We start from the raw sequence: 22475 nt of genomic DNA, 5'->3' as shown, positions 1-22475 counted from the left end.
GAAAGGCAAAATTTAATTTTACACTAATCATTAAATCCTATCACTCATATTGCAAATGATTAAAATGGCATGCACAACTTCATGACATATGATGAAATTAAGAAGCCACATTTATCATGTACTTTACAGTTTATAAAAGATGTTTATCTGAACAGTGCTTGGGACAGTTCCTTAAATATTCAAATCAGGGGTGTGTTTCCCCAAATCAACTATGGTCGCAAGAGTTCAGTGGAGTGGAACTTACCACCATAGTTAGCTAACAATGCTTTTGGGAAATGCACCCCAGATCAGCAGTGATGACAAGCACAAAATTGTATCCTGTTATATTGTTACATTCAGTTGTTAACAACTACAGTTGTTAAACTAGTGGCTAATTCTTTGCTGAGTGTGAGTCTTATTGCAGAGCACTATGCACAGAGTTTTAGAAACATAGTCGACAATTATACTGTGAGGATTTTTATATATCTGTATAAATGAGAGAAGGAATGTGGGTGTGTTTTCTGTTTGCTGCTTTTCTTGACAATCGTTCATCCAATCTACTTCACACTCGGCAGGTGTGTTGCTGGTGCAGAACCAAGTGTGTGCGGTGTTGAGGACGCATCGTTAAGATGAGTGGTCCTTACAGTATGGCTTAGTCCTCTGCAAGTTTTTGTTACCAGGGGTGCTAACAGCGCATTCATAACAGTGATCAAAATACAATTAATTATTAGGCAAATCTATTTTCTGATCCTAGATTTTTTTTCCAAGCACAGTTTACCAATTCCAAACCAAATAATTCTTAATAACTACTATAAATTTTTGTATTTAATAATTTTGACATATAATTGTTAAAGAGGGCTGGAAGCTGAAAACGCCTTCTATTCAGATGTGGATCATTAGTCGGATCAGCAGGATCACAATAAACAGGTTGAGAAGAAAAGAGATTAGCTGCAAAAGGCGTAAAAAAAATTAAGGTGAATAATTAGGTGTGAAACTAAGAATTAATTAATCAGGAAAACTTTAGCCACCATTTGTAGTCTCCAGAAGTGAAACGTTTCAGTTTCTCAGAGACTTTACTAAGGTTAAGAATCCTGAAACATCGTCTTCATAAGAATCACAAACTGTAGTGTAGTGAAATACATGGATACAGATTAAAAAAAATAAATAAAAATAAATATATATATATATATATATATATATATATATATATATATATATATATATATATATATATATATATATATATATATGGAATGGATTCATGAAAAGATAGGATGAGAGTAACTCTCACAACACCTCAGACAACTTCAGGTTGCAGCGCTGGATATTAAAGGCTTCCTAGTGACTTCGCACCTAATTTTTCACAATAATCCTTAAAGTATTTTGCAAAGTATATTATATCTTTTCTTTTCAACCTTTTTATATATATATTATTTTTAAATATTAGTAGGCCTAGTATTAGTATTATTTTTTTATGATCATGTTGCCCCAACAAACATTTCTTGTTCAATGGTCATGCTTTAAATTAGCAATTTTTGTGTGTGAAACTGATAAAAAGTGATAATAAAGACTTGTACTGTTTGGGAAAGATTTCTATTTTAAATAAATAATGTTCTTTTGAACTTTTATTCATTAAAGAATCCTGAAAAAAGATCACAGGTTCCAAAAATAAAAAAACCAAGCTGTTTCCAACACTGATAATAAATCAGCACTGAATGAGTTCTGAAGGATCATGTGACACTAAACTGGAGTAAGGATGCTGATGAAAATTCAGCTTTGATTTCAGAAATAAATTAAATTTTAAAGTATATTAAAAAAGAAAACAAGTATTTAAAATAGTAATAATATTTTACAATATTTTTTTTTTCTGTATTTTTGGTCTAATAACACATCCCAATCTTTTGAATAGCAGACTATATATATAGTCTATATATATATATATATATATATATATATATATATATATATATATATATATATATATATATATATATATAATTTTTTTTTTAGGTATTAAGGCTAAGGTACCAAAGATAAAAGTATAGAGAATGTCAATTTTGCGTACAAAGAGATGACATTACATGCAAAGCACCATTTATAGATGCATGTAAACATAAAAAAAAAAGATTAAATAAATTAACAGTTTTAACAGCCTTAAGATTTTTGGAAGATGAAATACAGTTGGATATACTGTTGAACCTCTTTATTAAAACCAATATATAAAGGATTTTGAGGAGTGAATTTACTGTGGTGAATATGACATTTTGCAAGAAGTGATAATAGATTAATAATAAAATATTCATAAATTTTGTATTTTTGTATATTAAAGAAGCCAAACAGTACATCCTAAACAAGCAGAGATAAACCCTGGAGCACACTGTGATTAATAACATTAGAGAATTTAATCTTAAATAGCTGTGTATGAGGACAATCCCAAAAGATATGTATATCAGTTTCATTAGGGTCACCACAAAAAGAACAGCTTGTATCCGTATATGATTTAAACCTTTTCAAAAACACTTTAGCTGGATAAAATCTGTGTAACAATTTGAATGAGATTTCTCTAACTTTGTTAGTTATTATGTATACCGAAGACAGAGTCCATACCTTTTTCCAATCAATATGATCAACCACATTCCTCCAATAAGACACCACATATGGAGTTTATACAAGCTCCTTTTGAAAAAGCCATCTAATCTTATATGAAGGATGTGACAAAAAGCAATATTTTTCCTACAGGGATTTCAAATGGGTCTATAGATAAAGATGAAGTGCTGGATGATCTAACAGAGTTCCTTAAAAGCAAAACAGCTCCTTTAGGAATAGTGTCAATGACAATGGAGAATTATCTGAGTTAGTTACTGGGATAGACCTTCTGAGTTTAATAACTGGGAAACATTTAAAATGTTTTTCTCAAACCAGTTATTAAAAAATAAAGATTTTCTCTTATAAAATGTATTGGCTGTTCCAAATGAAGTACGGTGAGGGGAGAAATTGTGCTTAAAAATTAATGACCATGCAAGTAATGACTGTTCATGAAATTTTGATAAATTGTAAGGGATTCTTGCAATATTAAATTACAGAACAACAGGAAAGGGAGACGCGTTGATATAACGAACGAACCTCCAGAAACACAAATATACTCGCCAGTGTCATCGAGTTATATCCGGTTAAATCTAAACACTAAACAGGGACAACAGCGCCTACTATACGCTCACAGAATTTGGTGTAACACCGGAAGTGTCTGCCCAGGGTTTGTCGAAGAAGTGCTAACGGCTACGCTAATGCATTTTAGAGCTCAATGCGATTCTCTGACTGGATGTTGTCATCTCCATCTCGGACACAAGTCTACACACTATCACCATGCTACCGCAGCAGTGAACCTTCTTCACGGCAATACAAATAAACGACTGCATATCCTTCTGCTTATCCAAGCGGTGAAACTAGGCAGGTTAGGAATTATTTCGCATCCTAGCTAATGATTTCTGCATGGAAGTTAGCTGTTAGCATGTCAACAAATAAAGGAAGCTTGACTGACAGATTGATTTGATTGATGCACTGCATTCCCACATCATGCTAATATAGATTTTTAAATCTATTTTCATTTTTATTTTTTAGTTGGCTCAGTAAAATCCGCGTATATATGTGTTTTGACCGACAGGAGTGCTAACTAAGTTAGTTGCTAGCTTGTGAGATTATGATGTTGTCTTTCGGTTTTGGCTTTGTGTGGGTTTATAAAATTACTCAACAGTGTTTTGAACTGTGTCTGCTGTTCCTCGAGCTGAAATAGATTACAATGAAGTTACTGTAATTGAGGTTTCTTTATGTGTAAGTGTCATGTCAGTTGTGTGGTATTTGTTCAATGCTGTTTTTTTATTTATTATTTGCTTATTTATGACGGCATAACATGTTTCTGTTCACTTTAACATTGCATACTATGTTTCACTTTTTACTTTACTGAACACAACATTTGAGTTGACACAGTAAACTGAAAGTGGCATGTTTACACATATCACATTTCTCCTCAAAGAGATTACTTCATTGGTAGTGAGATGATACTAACCAAGTAGCTAAAAAAGCAAGTTAATGGGCAACATTGTTCACATACTAACCGCAATGTCCCATTCCATGAATCTTTTAACATAATGGACTGAAAAGCTAGATGTATGTTGTTCAGCTGGTTTCCCACTGCTGAACTCTTCATCTTTTTAACTTGTTCTCTCAGGTGTGAATGACAGACGTGGTGGCAACCACCGCCCTCAGTGAAATAAAGCTCCGCCTACTCTGCCACGATGACATAGAGAGAATAAAAGTGCTCTGTGGCGAGTGGTTTCCCATTGAGTGAGTGCTGAAATATCTAGAACCAAGCCATCCTTTTACACAGGTCAAGTACAACACTAACACACTCTCTTATTGTTTTGTTTGTGTTTTAAGGTATCCAGACTTATGGTACCATGACATCACATCAAATAAGAAGTTCTTCTCTCTGGCTGCCACCTTTAGAGGGGGAATTATTGGGATGATTGTGGCAGAAATAAAAAGCAGAACGAAAGTGCACAAAGAGGTACACCTTGCATATGTATACTGAGAGAGCGACACAAAGAGGAAAAACGAAAGAGTCAGAATAAAATAGTGATTGTTGTAATGGTGAAGTACATTCTGTGCTTAAAGGAGTAGTTCATCCTAAAATGAAAATGTAAAAATTTACTTACCCCCAGGCCATCCAAGATGTTACATCACTTTCTCACCGGTGGACTGTCTGCCGTGAATGGGTGTCGTCAGAATGAGAGTCCAAACAGATAATAAAAAAAAAAACATCACAATAATCCACACAACTCCAGTCTATCAATTAATCATTAAGATGTTTTTATCGTCAAACAAGGCCTCTGTCCATAATATTTCGTTCTCCAGTGAAAATGTTGTCTCGTCTGATCTTGCAAGCGGAAAGAGTCCAAAACAGTTTTAATCAAATTAGGGCTGTATTATATATTGATCAAGGTATTGTTGATATTCCCTTTAGCACAGCTCCATCTAGTGGATGCATAACGAAAACCCAGTCAAACGTTTGACTGCAGTATCTTCAATTCTATGCGCCTTATAATCCGGTGAGCCCTATATATGAAAACAGTTCTAAAATAGGCCATTCATTGAAGGTGCGCCTTATAGTGCGGAAAATAAGGTAATTGGTTCTATTGTATTCGTGCCGCTCACATCCAGTGTAAACATGGTGTTTAGAGAAGAATATGTTCAGCCCCCTCCTTCCGAAGCTTCAAATATTCAGGGTTGATTAGAATAGAAATATGTTCAAATATGTTTATGTGATAGGACAACAGGGGATGGACTTTTTCGCTGGAGGAAGCTATATGATGGATTGCGAACTCTTTTAAAGTTAAATAAGTGAGAAAAATTATGTTTTTTTCCTACTTCACAAAACATTCATTGATTGAATGGAGTCATCAGAATCAGAACGAGCTTTATTGTCAAGTGTGTTTACATATACAAGGAGTTTGTCTTGGCCTTTGCCTTTTATATAAGCCACTTCTGTTTCCAAATGATCAACTAGAAGTCAAGTTATTATTTGTTGTTCCTACAACTTGGATAGGCGACAAGATTTTTGTCAGGGAGTGTGTGTGTATGTATATATATATATATATATATATATATATATATATATAAAATACCAACTTGGTGAGAATAAGACGCTTCAAGAAAAAAAATTTATAAACTCTTTAACTCCCTCAATATGTCAATTACTAATAACAAAATCCACACCATCACATTTGTTATTCCAGTATGTTCTCCCAGCTAACCATCTGTGTTGCTAACTCCACCAGGATGGAGACATATTGGCCTCCAGCTTTCCTGTTGACACCCAAGTTGCGTACATCCTGAGTTTAGGGGTCGTGAAGGAGTTTCGAAAACATGGAATAGGTGAGAGTTGACATCTGTCTCACCTGTCCTTACAAACTGTGTGAAATGTCACTCTTATTTCTTTCTCTCTCTCTCTTTGCAGGCTCTCTGTTGCTGGACAGTTTAAAGGAGCACATCTCCACCACGGCACAGGACCATTGTAAAGCCATCTACTTGCATGTGCTCACCACCAATAACACTGCCATTCACTTCTATGAGAACAGAGACTTTAAACAGCACCATTATTTACCGTATTACTACTCTATACGAGGAGTGCTGAAGGATGGCTTCACCTACGTCCTGTACATCAATGGTGGACATCCTCCATGGACTCTTTTATATCCTTTTCGTTATCTCACACATTTGTGTTCTTGTCACATTTATCTTTTAGTGGGTATAATCAATGTGATTGGTAACTAGAGTTGCATGTTTTGTAGGTCGGTGATAACTTTAAAAATATAATTATAATTAGTCATACCAAATGATTTTAACTGATAATGTGTTCATTGGTTCACATTTTTTTGTGACTCATGTTAATGTTGCCCCATGTTTCATTGGTACTGGCAGCACATAGAAAATTAAAGTACTAAATTTATTACACTACTGCTCAAAAGTTTGGAGTCAGATGTAAACAATACTTAATAAAATAATATAATACAAATAATCAATCATGGATCCAGTTTACACAAAAATATTAAACATCACAATTATTTTCAACATGGATGATAATAAGAAATGGTTCCCGAGCAGCATAACAGCATGTTAAAATGAATTCTGTAGGGTCATGTGACACTGAAGACTGGAGTTCAGCTTTGCTATCACTGAAATAAATGTAATAATATTTTACAATATTTCTGTTTTTCTAGTGATTTTGCTTAAATTAATGAAGCTTTGCTGAACAAGAATGACAACAATATTGAGATTTATATTGTTTATTAGGAACGGACAATATTTGTTCGAGATACAACTATTTGAAAAAATTGAATCTGAGGGTGTGAAAAAATCTAAATACTGAGAAAATCGCCTTTAAATTTATCCAAATGAAGTCCTTAGCAATGCATATTACTAATCACAAATAAAAAAAATTATATATTTATGGAAGGAAATTTACAAAATATCTTCATGGAATTTGAACTGTAAATGACTGGCAGAAAGCATTTCTTAACTCACTGAGCACTGATTATATTCATCATATAGGTTCGGCTCTGGCCAATCTGAGCCCCTGCTCAATTCCTCAGAGAATTTACCGCCAAGCACAGAATCTGCTGCGCAGCTTTCTGCCCTGGTCCAGCATCTCTTCCAAGAGCGGCATTGAGTACAGCAGAACCATGTGAGGTCACGACAGCGCAGGGTAAGCCTGACTCACACACCTATTTTCCACTCTTAAATGTCTCATTCATTTTCATCTAAGCTCTATTGATGTCTTATTCACCAGGAGGAAGAGATTGATTTGTGTGGGTCACATCAGAAGGTGAAGAGGAATGTGAAGACTGATATCAGATCTCTGTCTCGACTCTTGAGCAGTGTATTATACTTGTACATTTTATGTGTATATACATATATATACTTTAATTAATATATTATGCACAGTCATTATTAGATTGCCCACTTAATATAAACTCTCCACGTTGCCTGTAATTCTGTTGCTGTGTAGAAATATTCTATTGTTTATCTGGACTTTTTGATATAAATAGATTTTTTTTTTTGGTGGCTGTTTTATAAAGATGATTTTAAGGTTGGATGGTAGAAGTATGCATACGTTTTAATTTAGTCACTGTCATGCATGTCTAGTGTGTGTGTGTGTGTGTGTGTGTGTGCTGGAACACTTTGACACTAATCTTATATTTTAGCCTCCATTTTTAATTTTTTTTAATAACATTTGCACAGAGGCAATGAATGTTGTGTTGCTTTGAAGAAAGAAAGAAAACAAAAACGTTACAGACAACCCTCCATCTCACCAAATGTGTATTGCTACTGTCAAATGCAAATGTGAAAAAACCTTTTTAAATTGAGATCAACTTAATTTAGCTAGAGTTACATCCTGCCCTTCCATGCAGTGTTCTTTCTGTTCTTTTAAAGGGGAGATAAATGAATGTTGTGGGGAACAGAAATGCTTGAGTTTCAGTTTGTTGCTGTGAATCAGGGATTTACTCACAAAATAAACAGATTTATAAATGAACACTCCTGCATTACAAGACTTACAATATCAAAAAAGTTTTTTATCAGTGTTTGACCATCCATTCATGATGCCTTTGATGAAACGCACTAGTTCATCAGGAAAGAAAGTTTACAGACAAGCATTTCTACAAGAGAAGTCTTACAGAAACGGTTCTATCGAATGGAAATGGTCTTAAAAAATAAGTTCCGTCCATCTTCGGTTCTGTAAAAACAATCTGAAAAAAATTGAGTTTTCAAAAAGACAAAATAGCATGTACTGTATGAATAGCTGTTTTGAACAAGTTCTCAATATACTGTAGGTAATGGAACCACTATCACCTTGTGCTTTTAAGTTTGATATTGTGTGTAAATCTACAATTATCCTCCAGTCTTTTTAATGTTGCATTCTCGTGAACTGGTACATTGTTGTGTTTTACATTTCATTGTATTACATTTTCATTCTGTAGTATCTAAATGGGAAATGTTTTACGCTCTCATAGTAAAAAATACAAGAAGAGAAGATGGAGAACATGTAGGTGACATGAAATATTGAAAGCAGTAACTGAAATGTTTTTCATAATCTTACCTGACAGTCTCTGAATTGTGAAGCACCCTTTTTTTAATGTCCACAAAATGAATTGTATTGTTGTATTGCTCGTCCATTTGCATCCCTCCATTTGTTTCTTCTTCATTTATGAATTGATCCACTAAGAGCATTTTGAGATGACCTGTAGGTAAGAGCGATAAAAAATAAAAAATAAACCAAGATTGTGCAACCACTTGTTTGAATAGCTTTATGTAAATTTTTGTTTACTTGTCAAACTCGGAATATGTAAGGTTTTACGGTAATTGTGATTGAATGATGCGTAGTTTTGGATGGCTTCGGCTTAGTCACGCCTCTTTGGACCCTCATTCAGAGAGTGAGACAGAGACTAGTAAACGCCAGGCATCTACTTTCTGTTGAGGTTGCTTTTGTTTGTTTTTTTACCGACTCATTTCTTTGGCTCGTGCACATTTGCTAACGGTGAGTGATGCTGAGATTCTGTTTGAAATGTTACATCCAAAGTGACTTGTTGTTATTACGAAAGTGAAAGAAAGGTCACTTTTGCATGTTCGTGAATTATTCAAGAGATTAAATGAATTACAACGAGAGATGTTTGCTGTTTAAAATCTGTTAGACGTCAAATGTAAATGCTAAACATTGATCAATTTCTCTTTTGGAAGTCTGACTTTAATCTGTTGCATCTTTATTCGATCACCAGCATCGTTCTGCTCTTTTGTCATAATTTTTTTTTTTTGTGTGATATGTAACTTTCAAGGATTCAGATGTGAGATATTGTAGAAAGTTTGAGCCAAAGAGTGAAATAAAGTGGTTTAATGAATGCATTTGGAGTCGAGTTGGTGAAGGGAGGGGTCAAAGCGCAGCTCGTCGAAGTAACACTACTAGTAAACATGTGCCACGATTCTAGGAAATATACAGGAAAAATGTGTGTTGTGTTAAGAATGTGTTTTGGTGGGAGACCAAAATATTGCAGTTGACACCAGATGACAGTGAAAAACAGATCCTCTCTGGAGAAGTGCGCTGCTTCTCAGTTTTGCTGTGCCAGGACAAATTACAATGCAACTTTGTTTTTTATTGCTTTGATGTAGCGCTACAAAAAGTGTCTCAGTGTTGGGTTGCTGACTTAAACTTCAAGAACATTGTACAGTAGCATGAAGTAGACGTGACCTTTGGCAACTCTTCCATCTTACATAGTAAAAATGCTCCATAGAAAATGTACAGAGTAAATAATATGTTAAATTAACTTGATTAATGCATTACATTAGTTTAGGATTTATAAGACATATAAAGCTGTATGTTTTGAACCTAATTTGCTTTTCCATTTTGTGAAATGATTATAATTGTTGTTATTTTTACCCAAAAAGGAAATTTATTTTGTGCTAAATGCAAAAGTAGACATTGGCTTGACTGATGTATTTGGTTGCTGTTATTTCTAGGCCTACGCATTTCTATGTTTTCTATCTAATGAGGACTTAATCTTTAATCTTTTCATTTGTTATTTTGCAATTTGACAATCTCAGCCTGAAGTGACTTTTATTATGTTGGATGGTATTCCAAAAAAAAAAAAGAAAAAAAAAAGAATGTCCCTCTTTTTTTTTTTTTACTCGCTGGAAAACAAATTCCAAATTAGTGAATCATATGGGTTTGGAACGAATATGAGTTCTGTTACCTTCAAGTCATGTCAGAAAGAGAGTATTTACAGGTTGAACACTGGTCAGTGGGCTACCACAAAGCTGGCGAGTGGGTAAACTTGAGATTTTTTGGGGCTCGCAGTGGGGGCGTGTCAGCTAGAAAATACACAGACACAGTGAATCTGTATTGATGGTACAATTGTTGAAATTATTATAACAATATCTCTGAGTTGTAATAATTCAGTACAACTCAGAGGACACACGCATGTTTTAATGTAATTAAAGACATTTGGATGGCTATCTGATCATCTGTTTATGCAAACCAGCACAATATGCTGCAGTACAAACTCAAGACAACGACAAAGCCCATAGTCAAGAAGGAAAAGGATAATGACAAATTATGATAATTGTTTTTAGAGAAATCATCTTGAAGATTTGATCTGTCAGAAAATACCATGGACATGTAAATTAGGTTTCAGCGCCTCTTGACATAATAGATTTGGCCTTTTCTACTCTACCAGTCATATATTTAAAGATCATATTTTGCAAGCTATGAGACTACGGAGGAGTTGGATGCTGATATAGAATTAAAAATAATAAATATATGTTGGGATGAATATGCATAAAAAAAGCTTATTATGTTGTATTTCTAATAACTGCATTATTGGAAACCCATCCGTCCTGGGAGGAGGAAACTACCCTACCAGCTTTGATTAGCTGTTGTGTCCTTTCTTCAATTTTTTTATTTATTTTCCTGCTCTCCCTTGTCCCAAGGCCTATTGGAAATTTGGACTATGTTTTCAAAATATCACAGTCATAATCTGATATTTCAAACATGATTTCCAACCTTCCGAAAAACTAAGCTTTCCCGTTTTCCATCATGCACTCTCAGGAAAAACAGGTACAAAAGCTGTCAGCTGTCATTTAAGGTACTAAAATGGACTGATAAGGTACAAAGCTGGCCTTTTGATAAGGTACCACCCCGGTGACAGCCTTTGTACTTTTTTTCTAAAAGTGTTATCTGCATTTCTAAATATTCATGTCAGCTTGTATCAGCTTGTTGTTTTTGTGGTTAGACCTGAATATGTTCACAGATGTATTTGTGCACAAGTTCAGCAATGGCATTTTGTCAGGCCAGGTTTAGTTTATGTTGGGCAAGTGAATTTGAATGTAGTGTAACTTCATTTAGATTTAAGACCATTAAAGGAACAGATCCCCTAAAAGTGAAACCATTTACTCACTCTCATGTCGTCACGAACCTGTATGACGTTTTCATGCAAGGAAATATTTACTTGATTTCAAGAAGTAGCATTTGTCTTTCTGTTCAGTGCATAGACAATGGCGATGTGTTGAGCTTGCTGTGTTTGAAGAGGTCAAATGCATATGTCTGTTGCACGTACTGTAGCTTTACAAAAACAGGAAATTACATATTGCTGTAACTGTTATTGCTGTCATTGAAGTATATATACTGCACAGAGAAAGGGCATTTTTGAATGGTAGAGACTAAATGTAAAAGTTTAAGACTCAGTTATTGATTAAAAAAGACCCTTCTCTTAGAATCATAGAGAAAGTTGTTTATTCTCTCATTCATGCTAGATTCAAACTTATTGAGGCTCAAACAGTAGGGTCTGAGTCAGAGCTGTCCTTGCACTCTGAATCTGTGGGCTGGATTCAATAGTGTGCCGTCATTGTGTGTAGAAACATCTTTTGATGAGAATGTAGGCATCTGGACCTGGCTGAGGTTTTAGTCATTTTGTCATTCATTGTCACTTTGGGCACATTATTTCATTTCCTGCAGGCTGTGATGCATACAAACTCTTTATTATATTCATCCATCAGTTTATATCCATTTAGCATGTTGTCCTCGGGGAAAACATGGGCAAGAGTGGGCATGTTATTGTACGAATGCAGCTGAGGTTGGCGTGTACTGTGCTGGTGTGATAATGATTGTTGTTGATTCCATTAAGTGGTGTAGTTTTGTTAAGTGTATCTCTCAACTCGCATTTTGTTGGAAGTGTACATTCATTGGGTCGTTAAAAGGCTATAAAAGCTGTGCTGCTCACTTCCTGTGTACTTTACCAACTGAACCTCTTCAGGTGCTTTCAGCCCTTGAGTGCAAACAAACAGATGATTGTAACCCATGCAACATTCCCACCTCCAGACTCGTCATGCAGATGGAGTGTTTCGATTCCCTTTATCTCTCCATCACTGCTGTATTTATACGCGCCAGCTTCACGGAAGCTTCGCCCAGCACAGCAACACAGGCTACAGGTGGAGTGCAGGAGGGGGAGGTGGTTGATGCAAGCAAGGTCGCCCCGTTTCCTCGTTGAAGAACAAGTAGCGCTTGTACCCAAGCACACTGTTGCTGGTGAGTAGCCCGGTCATGTCAAGGGCAAAGAAGCGATTAATTTCAGAGCTGCTTGTTAGTACACTGGCTAGATCAGGTGCAGATTAGTATATCAGCAGTTACATACTGTACATAGCTGTCTGCTGATGACGCCCACTTGTAGTCTTCCTGCTGGAGTTGTTTATCCTACCAGTCAAGCTTGGAGGGAATATCATAAAGATTCTGTGTACGTGTAGACAGAATTTGTTTTTACGGTCTTTGCATGCTTCATTTATTTTGTAATTTTTGTATGCCTCATGTAAAGAGTATGCTGAACATTTGTCTTGAAAGCTCTAGAATGTCACCCAGCAAACAGGAAACATTTTCATATTTTTGTTTAGCGCTCTGGCAAAGTTCCCTCATAAATTACGAACAAACATTCATCCAGTAATGTTAATAGAATGTTCAGAGTTAACTGGTCTTTAATGTTCTAAAACTGCTCTTTCTTATTTATTCATGGAACGTTTTTCTGTTTTCTGGGTGTTTGTCTGAACATTTTTTTTAAATGTTCAGAACATTCAGAGAGCATTCAAGTAACTTTCCAATGATGGTTGCATGATGAGAAATGAGAAAATGGAATGTTCCTCTGATGTTCGTATACACTGGGGGAAAATCTGGTGCAGAAACGATTTTCACTCAGAAATTGCTAGTAAATTTCACAACTTACAAAGAAATGGCTAGTAGGGTATTTAAATAAATGTGACATTTTGAAGCAGAAGGAATGAAAATGAGTATCTTTAACTTTTTTTTGTTATAAAATACTTAAAAAAAAAAAAAAAAAAAAAAAAAAAACTGAATGTTTTGAACATTCAGGGAACATTAACGTAACTCACTGGGAACGTTAGCAAAACGTTCTTGGAACATATATTTTTGGCTGGTGGCATGAACATGTAGAAGTGTAACTTTGTGATAAAGGGCCCTATTTTAACGATCTGAAACGCAAGTGTCAAAGCGCGAAGAGCAAGTAACTTTGTGGGCGGGTCTCGGCGCTGTTGCTATTTTCCCGGCGGTATAAATGGGTCTTGCGCCCGGCGCAAATCTAAAATGGGTTGGTCTGAAGTAGCTTCATTATTCATAGGTGTGGTTTGGGCGTAACGTGAAATAAACCAATCAGAGCGTCATCCAACATTCCCTTTAAAAGCAGATGCGCAAGTTCCATTATGGATTGCTATTGTTATGGCGTAGCTATTTATCAGGCGCACCCCAGGAGCGGTTCACAGCCGAGGAGACTGATGTTCTTGTAAGAGCAGTGAAAGACAGAGAAGTTGTGTTGTATGGGGATGGGAGAAACCCACCCAAAATAGCGTCGGTTAAACAGGCGTGGGAGGAAATAGCCACAATTGTTTCATCGATTTTTTTTCCTGGTTCTTGACGGACAAACCAATTTGTCAGATGTGCTTATATACATATATGTCTTGCCACTATTGGGCAAACAGGTCTGATCCTTAATTACTACAATTAGCCTGAATAATTTGTAAGCTAGATTTATGCCTATTTTTTCACACCACAATGATTTCCGTCATCTCACGTGTTAATATTTTTTTAGTGTAACAATTTATGATTTGCAAAAATAACTGTTGCATCTGTGTAGATTACATGAGCAAAGTGTATGCGCGTTGTGCACGCTATACATTATGGTCAAGCATGCGCCATTAAAATAGCATAATGAACAACGCGCAACGCGCCACTGACTTTAGACTAGGTTTTTTCTGGTCAGTGGCGCAATTGTTTAATGGAACAGCAAAATAGCACCAGGGATTGTTTGCGCCGGAACACGCCTGCTTTTTTGCGCTGAACCGCCCAGGGAGCGCAAGTTCATTCACTAGTTTAGCGACGTGCTTCTGTGGAGGGAAAAGCGCGCTTTGCGCGGGTGCAAAATAGGAATGACACATGCGTCGGTGTACAAAGTCAATTGCGCTGGGTGCAAGATAGGGTCCCATATCTATGTTTATAGTTGTTGTGGGCAGTACTTGAGACTGTTTCATTGTTGTTGCCTTGACATATGTTTCCTGTTAGGTGATGCAAATGTACATGTCGTGGCACTGCTGCATGTTTTATTCCCTGTTTTTATGAGTATGCAGCTTGTGGTATTATTTAAAGTCCTTATTGACCTCAAGGCATAACTTGAAATCACATTTAGTCTACCAAAACCTGTTCTGTTGTGCTATTGCATACTGGCATGGCATAGTTTAGGATCCCTGATCACAGTATTGCTTCATCCTCCTGTTGTGGATGGTTCATGCCAGATAGAGTTATTTGCCTATGCAGGCAGATTTTTCAGCAGCAGACTCTGGTTAGAGGTGGAGTTGATGGAAAATTACAGTAAATTCCATATCTGACCTTAGTGCGGTCTATGTGCTCATCCTGAGGTCATGTCTTCTCCTGTTGACCTTTGTCTAAAAGCTGTTGCTTGGTTTTAGACTTGTTTGAAATGATGGACAAGCTAGTTTCTCTGTGTACTGCATACTAAACAAATCATGTACATGTTTAAAAGTTTGGTGCTAGAAAGATTTATTTTAAGGCTAATACTTTGAACAAAAATACATTGTTTTAACCACTGCACAAGTGCAACTTCAATGGAAACTTCCAGTTTTTAATATTGTTACTTTTGTTAAGAAAAAAAGTCTCATCTTACAAATTATGTCTTTTTTTTTCAGGAAATTCAAACAATAAATTTTGTTTTGGCACTCTTTGATTTGGCGTAACAGACAACTTGTATAAACCCTTCCTCCTTACTACTAACTTTAGCGCAAAATAAAAATGAATGAACATCTCATGCCTCATGTAATCGCTCAGTCAGTAACCTTAGAAAGATGGCAACAAATCTTGTAAACAAAATCTCGTAGCATTTCATTTACCTCAGGCAGGTCATTAGCGAATAGTTGTAGCGAATTCATGCATTTTTGTAAGATAAATATTCAGATTTCAAACGTAATAAACAGTTTTTTTTTCTCACTTCTGCTGACTGTGGGGAACCAAAGCTTTGTGGCTTTATTCACCCCCCTGAGCCATGTGAGGGACGTTTTATTACAGATGCACACACTTTTTCACATCTTCTGAACTATTGACAATATATATAACTCTGATTGGATTTTTCTGAAAGAAGAAAGTCATATGGAGCTAGGATGCCTCGAGGGTGAGTAGAAGACGGAAAAATATTCATTCTCAGGTGAACTAACCCTTTAAGTTTGGGCTTGTTGTAGGCCTAATTTTAATTATAACTGAGCTTATTTAAAGAAAGATTAATTTGTTCAGTAAACCACTGTTTAATAAAATAAATAAATAAAAATAATTCCCCGCTGTACCGAAAATGTACCAAACCGTGACATCAAAACCATGCTACATACCAAACCATCATGTTTGTGTACCTTCACACCCCTACTGTATATAATTGATTTTTTACTTTTTATTTTTAATGAGAGTTAGGGTAGGAAAGGACAAAGGCTAGCAATAGCAAGCTAATTTTGAAAGCATAAGATCCCACCCTCCCTGCAAATCGTTCTCCAAAGCAGCGCCTCCTCCCAAACATGTGAACACACACAGGCAGCTAAGAGGCTAATCAGCGACACAGTGAGACACCGTGTTGGTGGACGGTTGGATGCAATGTTGTCGGATTACCTCACCGGTTTAGAAAACATTACAGTACAAAGCGCGATATATTACAATAATAACACCTTCCATTCGTGCTCGGTCTGCAATAGCATAATGAACACGCTGATGATGTACCACATCTGTGTGAACAGGGTATGTGGAGGTATGCAAATGCATGCGTTGGCAGGCAGGTAGGACAGCCTATCATAGTCCTCGAGGAATGTGATTGTATGAACATTATTTGGTCTTACGCCTTCCACAGATGATAGAAATGCATATAAATTTATTTAGACCACTTAGCTTAGTGATTACTATCAAATACTTTAGAATACCCAAGACATTATGTCACTTGAAAAAAATGAAATGCTCAAAATGGGAGCACTATTGAAGGAAGCCCTGACTTCTGAGTTAAAGAGACAATGGCTAATCGGTAAAGTCATTGCATCACTGCAGCTGCCGTTAGAAGTCCCGGTTGCTAAAGAAACAGTCAGCGTTCAGAGACGTGCGCTTAGGACTGCGCATGCACAATGGCTGGTCTAGTCTGAAAAATAAAATAAGCTTTTGAACGCTATTTGAGCAAATGAAACAACATTTATGAGACAGTTGTTTCATTAGTGTTTCATTAGTGATTTCAAATATGAAATTTAATCGTAAGCTAGGTGAACAGTTTTGGAGAATTTGATGTTTCTTCATTCAAAAAGACAGGAGCTTTTGTAACTATCAGGATGTGAAGAGACTTTCAACCAGCATGACAAAATTTTTTTTTGAACAAAGTCACCTACCCTGCCTTTAATGATTAAAAAAATAATACAAAAAAACTAAATAGGTATACACACTACTGCTTTTATTTTAAATTACCCTACCCTAAACAATAACAATAATAATACAATATTGTAGTTCAATATGACACATTTCTTACTCAATATTTTTATTGTGGTGTGCAACCTTAATGAACATAAATTACACTTTAATCATTCCCTCAATAACTCCTTTAATGTGCTGGTTACATCCTTTGATTCTCCCTAGTATCTTTGTTTTTATTTTAGCGGAGTGCAAGGGGAAATATCACACCCTGGGTAGGGGGTCCTGAAATATTGTCTTTGGTATAATGAAATTACATTTGGAGGGGCAAAGTTTAAAAACCACTACTGAAGAGTCTGCTTCTTATAACAAGAATTTCTTTCAACATCACTGTGGTGATATCATGGTACAGTGACAGTAATACACTGCTGTTGTAAATGTTTGGCAAATTCATATATTGTGGTATTTCTATGGTGTTAAAATACCAGGAAAAAAACATGGTCACACCTTGGTACTTTTTTTTAATGTTATGTTATAGAAGTTTCTTCCTCTTGATGGGATGATCAATTCTGTGTCCTTTTTCACTGATGTGTAGGTAGACCGAGAGCAGAAGCAAATGTTCCTCCATGCATCAGTACCTCAGCACACAATCAGCGCTTTATAATTGGCCCTGGCTTTCAAACACTCACTGGCCTCATTTTCTGTTTATGGGGCATTCTGAGCCTGACAGCAGAAAGCTATAATTGCAGTGATGTAATCCAAGGTACAAAGGGGCCCTTTCTCATTTCGCATCTCTCAGAGGGAACAGTTGGCAGTGTGTTGCCATGGCAGAGCCACCTGGGAGTGTCCGGAAAGCCGCTTTGCCACTTCTTGGGTGCGATTTGAAATAATCAAATAATTATTTAATATGCTTTATTGCGCGTAAGGAACATCTTTTGTGGTCATCCCGCTCTTGTTATGATTTGTGTGGGCTGTAATGGCCCTGAGGAGGGCAGTGAGAATGGGGGAGAGTTCACGATTATGCATTCGGTGCCATTTCCTGCTGTGATTATTAGTGATGCTTGATCCTCCGTGGCCCGTTCATGTTAACATGCAGCGCTCCAGTGCCCAGTGCATCACTTAACAGATTCTGCAGCAAGTCCTGCTCCACAAGGGGGATTGAACCTCTAGTGGCTTGACCAAATGCTCTGCCGGCAGGGCAAGTTTTGTAATATCTTCCCGGACAGTGGGGGATCAGTCAGATAATGCTAAGAAAGGCTAAACATGTATTGCAGCATCAACAGTGAATGATCTAATTACGGTCTCCTGCGGCTGCTGGAGGCTTGTGTTTCAGTGCTGGAGGTCATCAAGGATGCTGAAAGACAGAGTCAAAGGGTACAGTTGACATTCAGTTTGTTAAAAGTTGTTTATGAATAATATACTGTATGAATATATATATATATATATATATATATATATATATATATATATATATATATATATATATATATATATATATATTAGGGCCAGGACTCGATTAAAAAAATTAATCTAATTAATTAGAGGCTTTGTAATTAATTAATCGAAATTAATCGCATTTTAATCGCATATAAATATTTGACCTGAGAACAGTGAGAAGTAATTTTTTTTCACATGGATTTATAGTATACCATTGAATAATGACTGAATACATAAGCTTAAGCAACAAAATATTGTTTATTTTTGTTCAACCAAGTCTAGCAGACCAGTGCAATTTTTGCCATGAAGTGTAGCAATAGCATATTTAGAAACAATTTAGAAATAGTACATTTCAGAAATTCAGGAAGCTTATAGGTGCTGGAACCTTCTGTAAAGTGGTTTTTTAAGTAAAACACAATACTGTCAATTACATTCAGAACATTGGAAACACTGACTATTAGAAAACATCTCTCTGTTGCTTCAGAGGTCCAACTCTCAATAACTTTGGCCAAAACAATAACGAGTTCAACATAAACTGTTGCACCAACAAAATAATACATAGTTCAACATAAAGTGTAAAGTCCACGCTAGCTGCTATATGTTTTGCGTTGAGGTGATACTTGAGGCTCGATGTGCTGTGGTGATATACGAACGCTAGTTGGTGCTCCAGTATAATCGGTCCGCCGACACTCATGCAGTGAGAAACGTTCCGCGGTGCAAAAATAAAACAGGCTTCATGTTTCAGGAGTAAAGTAACTAAGCCTAATTGCTGATCTGAGTCATCCAGAATTTGGTAGTGGCTCCCTGAGGATGTGGTGCATCCACTACTGTGTACACTAGATATATTGAGTTACTTGAGATCTCTGTCAGTGCCACAGGCCAGCTTTGAGGAATTGTATTATTATTATTATTATTATGTGCTGTTGCTTCACAGCAGTGGAAAATTCTCCAAAGGATAGGTATCGGGTGTCTTTTATTATGATGAGTGCCACATCTTCTCAGTTGAGTGCTGTTTGTAAACGAGTATTATGAACATTTTAGATCTATATTACAAGATCAAAAGTTATAATAAGATTAATCGGATGATATACTGATTTATTGATGAGACAAAATTGCATATCAATATATTTGCTGAGAAAAGTCACCAAATAAATCTTTTTATAACATTTTTTTTTTAAATTATAGTATAATTAGGGCTGTCACAATATCAGATTTTCTCTGCATGATTATCATAGCCAAAATAATGAAGTAACAATTGAATGCCATCAGTCACAGTGCTCTTAAACTTTTCTTTGCGCTACCACAATGAATCACACTATATGTGAGTAATATGTGTAGGAAGTCAGAGACAAAAATAACCCATTGACACTACCTGCAGACTATTTCTACAGAATCGAAAAAATCCCCCCACTGACAAGATCCCTTTTTTTTCAATGTGGGTAGTGTGTTGTTTTTGCCGGTCGTCTCGTCTGACATGATTTTGTGCAGCAGTAGAAGCTACACACTGCATTGTTGTGGTCTTTTTTTCTGTTTTATGATGAGTGGCAATCAGCGTTAGGTTTCAGCACAGACACCATCACTGGTGTCTGCTTTCCATTTTGCAATCCAGACAAAGGTCATGCTTTGTATTTTAAGGAAATGCTGCTAGAGAAACTATTTCAGTCCTAAAAGCTCAAGTTCCTCACCGTTTCTGTCTTCCCAGTATCCTTTGAGTGTCCCACCATCAGCATGTCCTCAGACGCATCTTCTCCTGTGAAGTCCACAACCCCTCCCCTGTCCCCGCTGTCCCCAGTCTCTCCAGTTTCCCCCAACTCTCTGCGTCTGCCTGCCTGCCGCCACAGAGACCGCTCACCCTCCCCCATGAGGGGCTACCTGATTCCCAGCCCCCTGCCCACCCGCCGCAACCGCACCTGCTCAGCGTGAGTACAGTCACAACCACCCACTCTTGTCCCCAATTCATTTCATTTCTTCATGTGTTTGTGTATGTGTATGTGTGTGTGTGTGTGTGTGTGTGTGTGTAGATTGATATTTCAATGTGACATGATCCAGAAATCATTCTGAGATGCTATTTTGGTACTAAAGTAATATTCTTGTTTGTATCAGTGTGAACAACTTTGCTGCTTAATAATTTTGTGAAAACTATATTACAGTACCATTCTAAATTTTGGGTTCAGTAAGAATTAAATACTTTTATTTAGCAAGGATGCATTAAATTGAGCAAATAAACCATACAGCCATTTGTAATGTTACAAAAGATTTGTATTTCATATCAATGCTGCTCTGAAAAAACCCCAAAACAAATTGATAATTAGAACCATTATTACTCATTGAGCACAGATGGTAACTGATAATATTAGAACACCAAATCATCATACAATAATGATTTTTGAAGAATCATGTGACACAAAAGACTGGAGTAATGATGCTGAAAATTCAACTATGCATCACAGGAATGAATTATATATTTAAATAAAAGCCATAAAAGCCAGAACATATTTCACATTATTAATGTAGCCTTGTAATAATGTTTTGTCCTCTCTACCACTACAGTGCAGCGCGTGCAGCTGAGGGGCCGGTTTTCACTGGGGTCTGCAAGTGCTTTTCACGTTCCAAAGGGCACGGTTTCATCAGGCCATCAGACGGAGGCAATGACATCTATGTGCACATATCTGAGTGCGTTCACTGGGCAAACATCTTGAACTTTCAACGAGATTTCATGCTCCTATATCAAAGCCAACACACATTCCACAATAATCACAATTAACACATAATCACACGTTTCAACTATAGCTTTATTATCAGTGAAGCAGATGCAAGGACAAATCATTATTAATACGCATTCCTAATCCTAGACCTAGATCATAAATGATAGTGCTCCTAGTCTATTCATTGATGGGTTTGAACTGTTCATGAAGGAGGGGCTTCTGGGAATAGAAACTTGTGGAGTGTGTGTATATGTGTGAAAGGTTCTGGGCTCAGTTAAACACTTGAACATGAGAGATAAGAGCAGTAGACTGGCTTCTCTCAGATCAAGTATGTTTGACCAGTGGAAAAATGGATAGACTTGCCAGCTGCCCTCTTTTCAAACATTCAGAACATCTGAATGACACAGAGAAACACAGACACATTTGTTCCTGTCATTATGGGGATATTCCATAGACATAATGGTTTTCATACTGTACAAACTCTATTTTCTATCCCCTAACCCTACCCCTCTTTCTGCATTTTTAGATTTTTAAAACACTTTTTGTGTGATTTAGAAGCTTGTTTCATCATGGTGACCTAAAAATGTCCCCTAACAGACATAATGTACTAACACTTTTAAACACCTTTGTCTAAATCCAACAAGCAAACATATTTCATGTTTTGCTGATGATCTCCATTCTTCCCACAGCATCGAGGGTGAATACGTGCCGGTGGAAGGAGATGAAGTTAGCTACAAGATCTGCTCTATTCCACCCAAAAATGAGAAGATCCAGGCCGTGGAGGTGACCATTACTCATTTAGTGCCAGGCACGAAGCATGAGACCTGGTCTGGAAGGGTGCTTGAATCATGAGATGCTCTCTAACGCTGAACTGTGTGATAGTGATGTCAAAATGGGTTTCTGTTCCTTTTCTGGTGGTCTGGGGGGGTGGGAAAGGGTCTTGACTGAATGAATGCCTTTAAGTGCTATGTGGCATGATGCCACAATTCCAAGATAAAAATATATATATATAAAAAAACAAGTATTTCCCCCCCCCTTCTTTCTTTGGTCTCAGGAAGGGAGTATGTCTTCAATTCTCTATTATTGGGTTTGTGGTTAATAATGTGGAATGAACAACAGTTATACTAACCCTAACCATCTTTGTTTGATTTGAATGCTCTTAAGAACTGACTGCACTCTCCTATTAAGCCTTAATGCATATCTAAATCGCTAACATTTGTGGATTTTATTCTTCACTGAAAAAAATGTCTCCGTGTCTACATTGTCAAAATATATCATTTCTAAGTGCATGTGTTTTTTGGTCATTTTCCTTCAAA

At 36.5% G+C, this 22475-nt stretch overlaps 2 protein-coding genes and 1 long non-coding RNA gene across 5 annotated transcripts; 2 read left to right on the top strand and 1 right to left on the bottom strand.

Moving 5' to 3' along the window:
* Window positions 1-3209: 3209 nt before the first annotated feature.
* On the top strand, window positions 3210-8697 carry LOC113043059 (N-alpha-acetyltransferase 60-like). 2 transcript variants are annotated; one of them, XM_026202188.1, is made up of 7 exons: window positions 3210-3426; window positions 4205-4320; window positions 4414-4543; window positions 5814-5910; window positions 5993-6227; window positions 7067-7240; window positions 7325-8697. In XM_026202188.1, exons 2-6 carry the CDS (start codon window positions 4211-4213, stop codon window positions 7221-7223), a joined length of 729 nt encoding a protein of 242 aa, XP_026057973.1. In that variant the 5' UTR covers window positions 3210-3426; window positions 4205-4210; the 3' UTR covers window positions 7224-7240; window positions 7325-8697. The 2 variants fall into 2 exon arrangements, with proteins under 2 accessions (XP_026057973.1, XP_026057964.1); XM_026202179.1 differs by having other exon boundaries at window positions 3211-3430.
* Window positions 8698-8925: 228 nt separating this feature from the next.
* Window positions 8926-22448, top strand: LOC113043044 (calcium-regulated heat stable protein 1-like). 2 transcript variants are annotated; one of them, XM_026202167.1, is made up of 4 exons: window positions 8926-9070; window positions 20157-20373; window positions 21005-21127; window positions 21849-22448. In XM_026202167.1, the coding sequence occupies exons 2-4, from the start codon at window positions 20183-20185 to the stop codon at window positions 22009-22011; spliced, it is 477 nt and encodes a 158-aa protein (XP_026057952.1). In that variant the 5' UTR covers window positions 8926-9070; window positions 20157-20182; the 3' UTR covers window positions 22012-22448. The 2 variants fall into 2 exon arrangements, with proteins under 2 accessions (XP_026057952.1, XP_026057944.1); XM_026202159.1 differs by lacking the exon at window positions 8926-9070 and adding an exon at window positions 12464-12607.
* Window positions 17194-20228, bottom strand: LOC113043069 (uncharacterized). The gene is made up of 2 exons (XR_003275663.1): window positions 20140-20228; window positions 17194-18371 (listed from the first exon to the last, which is right to left on the bottom strand). It is a non-coding gene; the product is annotated as an uncharacterized LOC113043069 (long non-coding RNA).
* Window positions 22449-22475: the final 27 nt, after the last annotated feature.

The sequence above is a fragment of the Carassius auratus genome, chromosome 3 (genome assembly GCF_003368295.1).
Source record: "Carassius auratus strain Wakin chromosome 3, ASM336829v1, whole genome shotgun sequence".
Classification (NCBI taxonomy): domain Eukaryota; kingdom Metazoa; phylum Chordata; class Actinopteri; order Cypriniformes; family Cyprinidae; genus Carassius; species Carassius auratus.
This window is presented reverse-complemented; position numbering and strand designations above follow the sequence as displayed.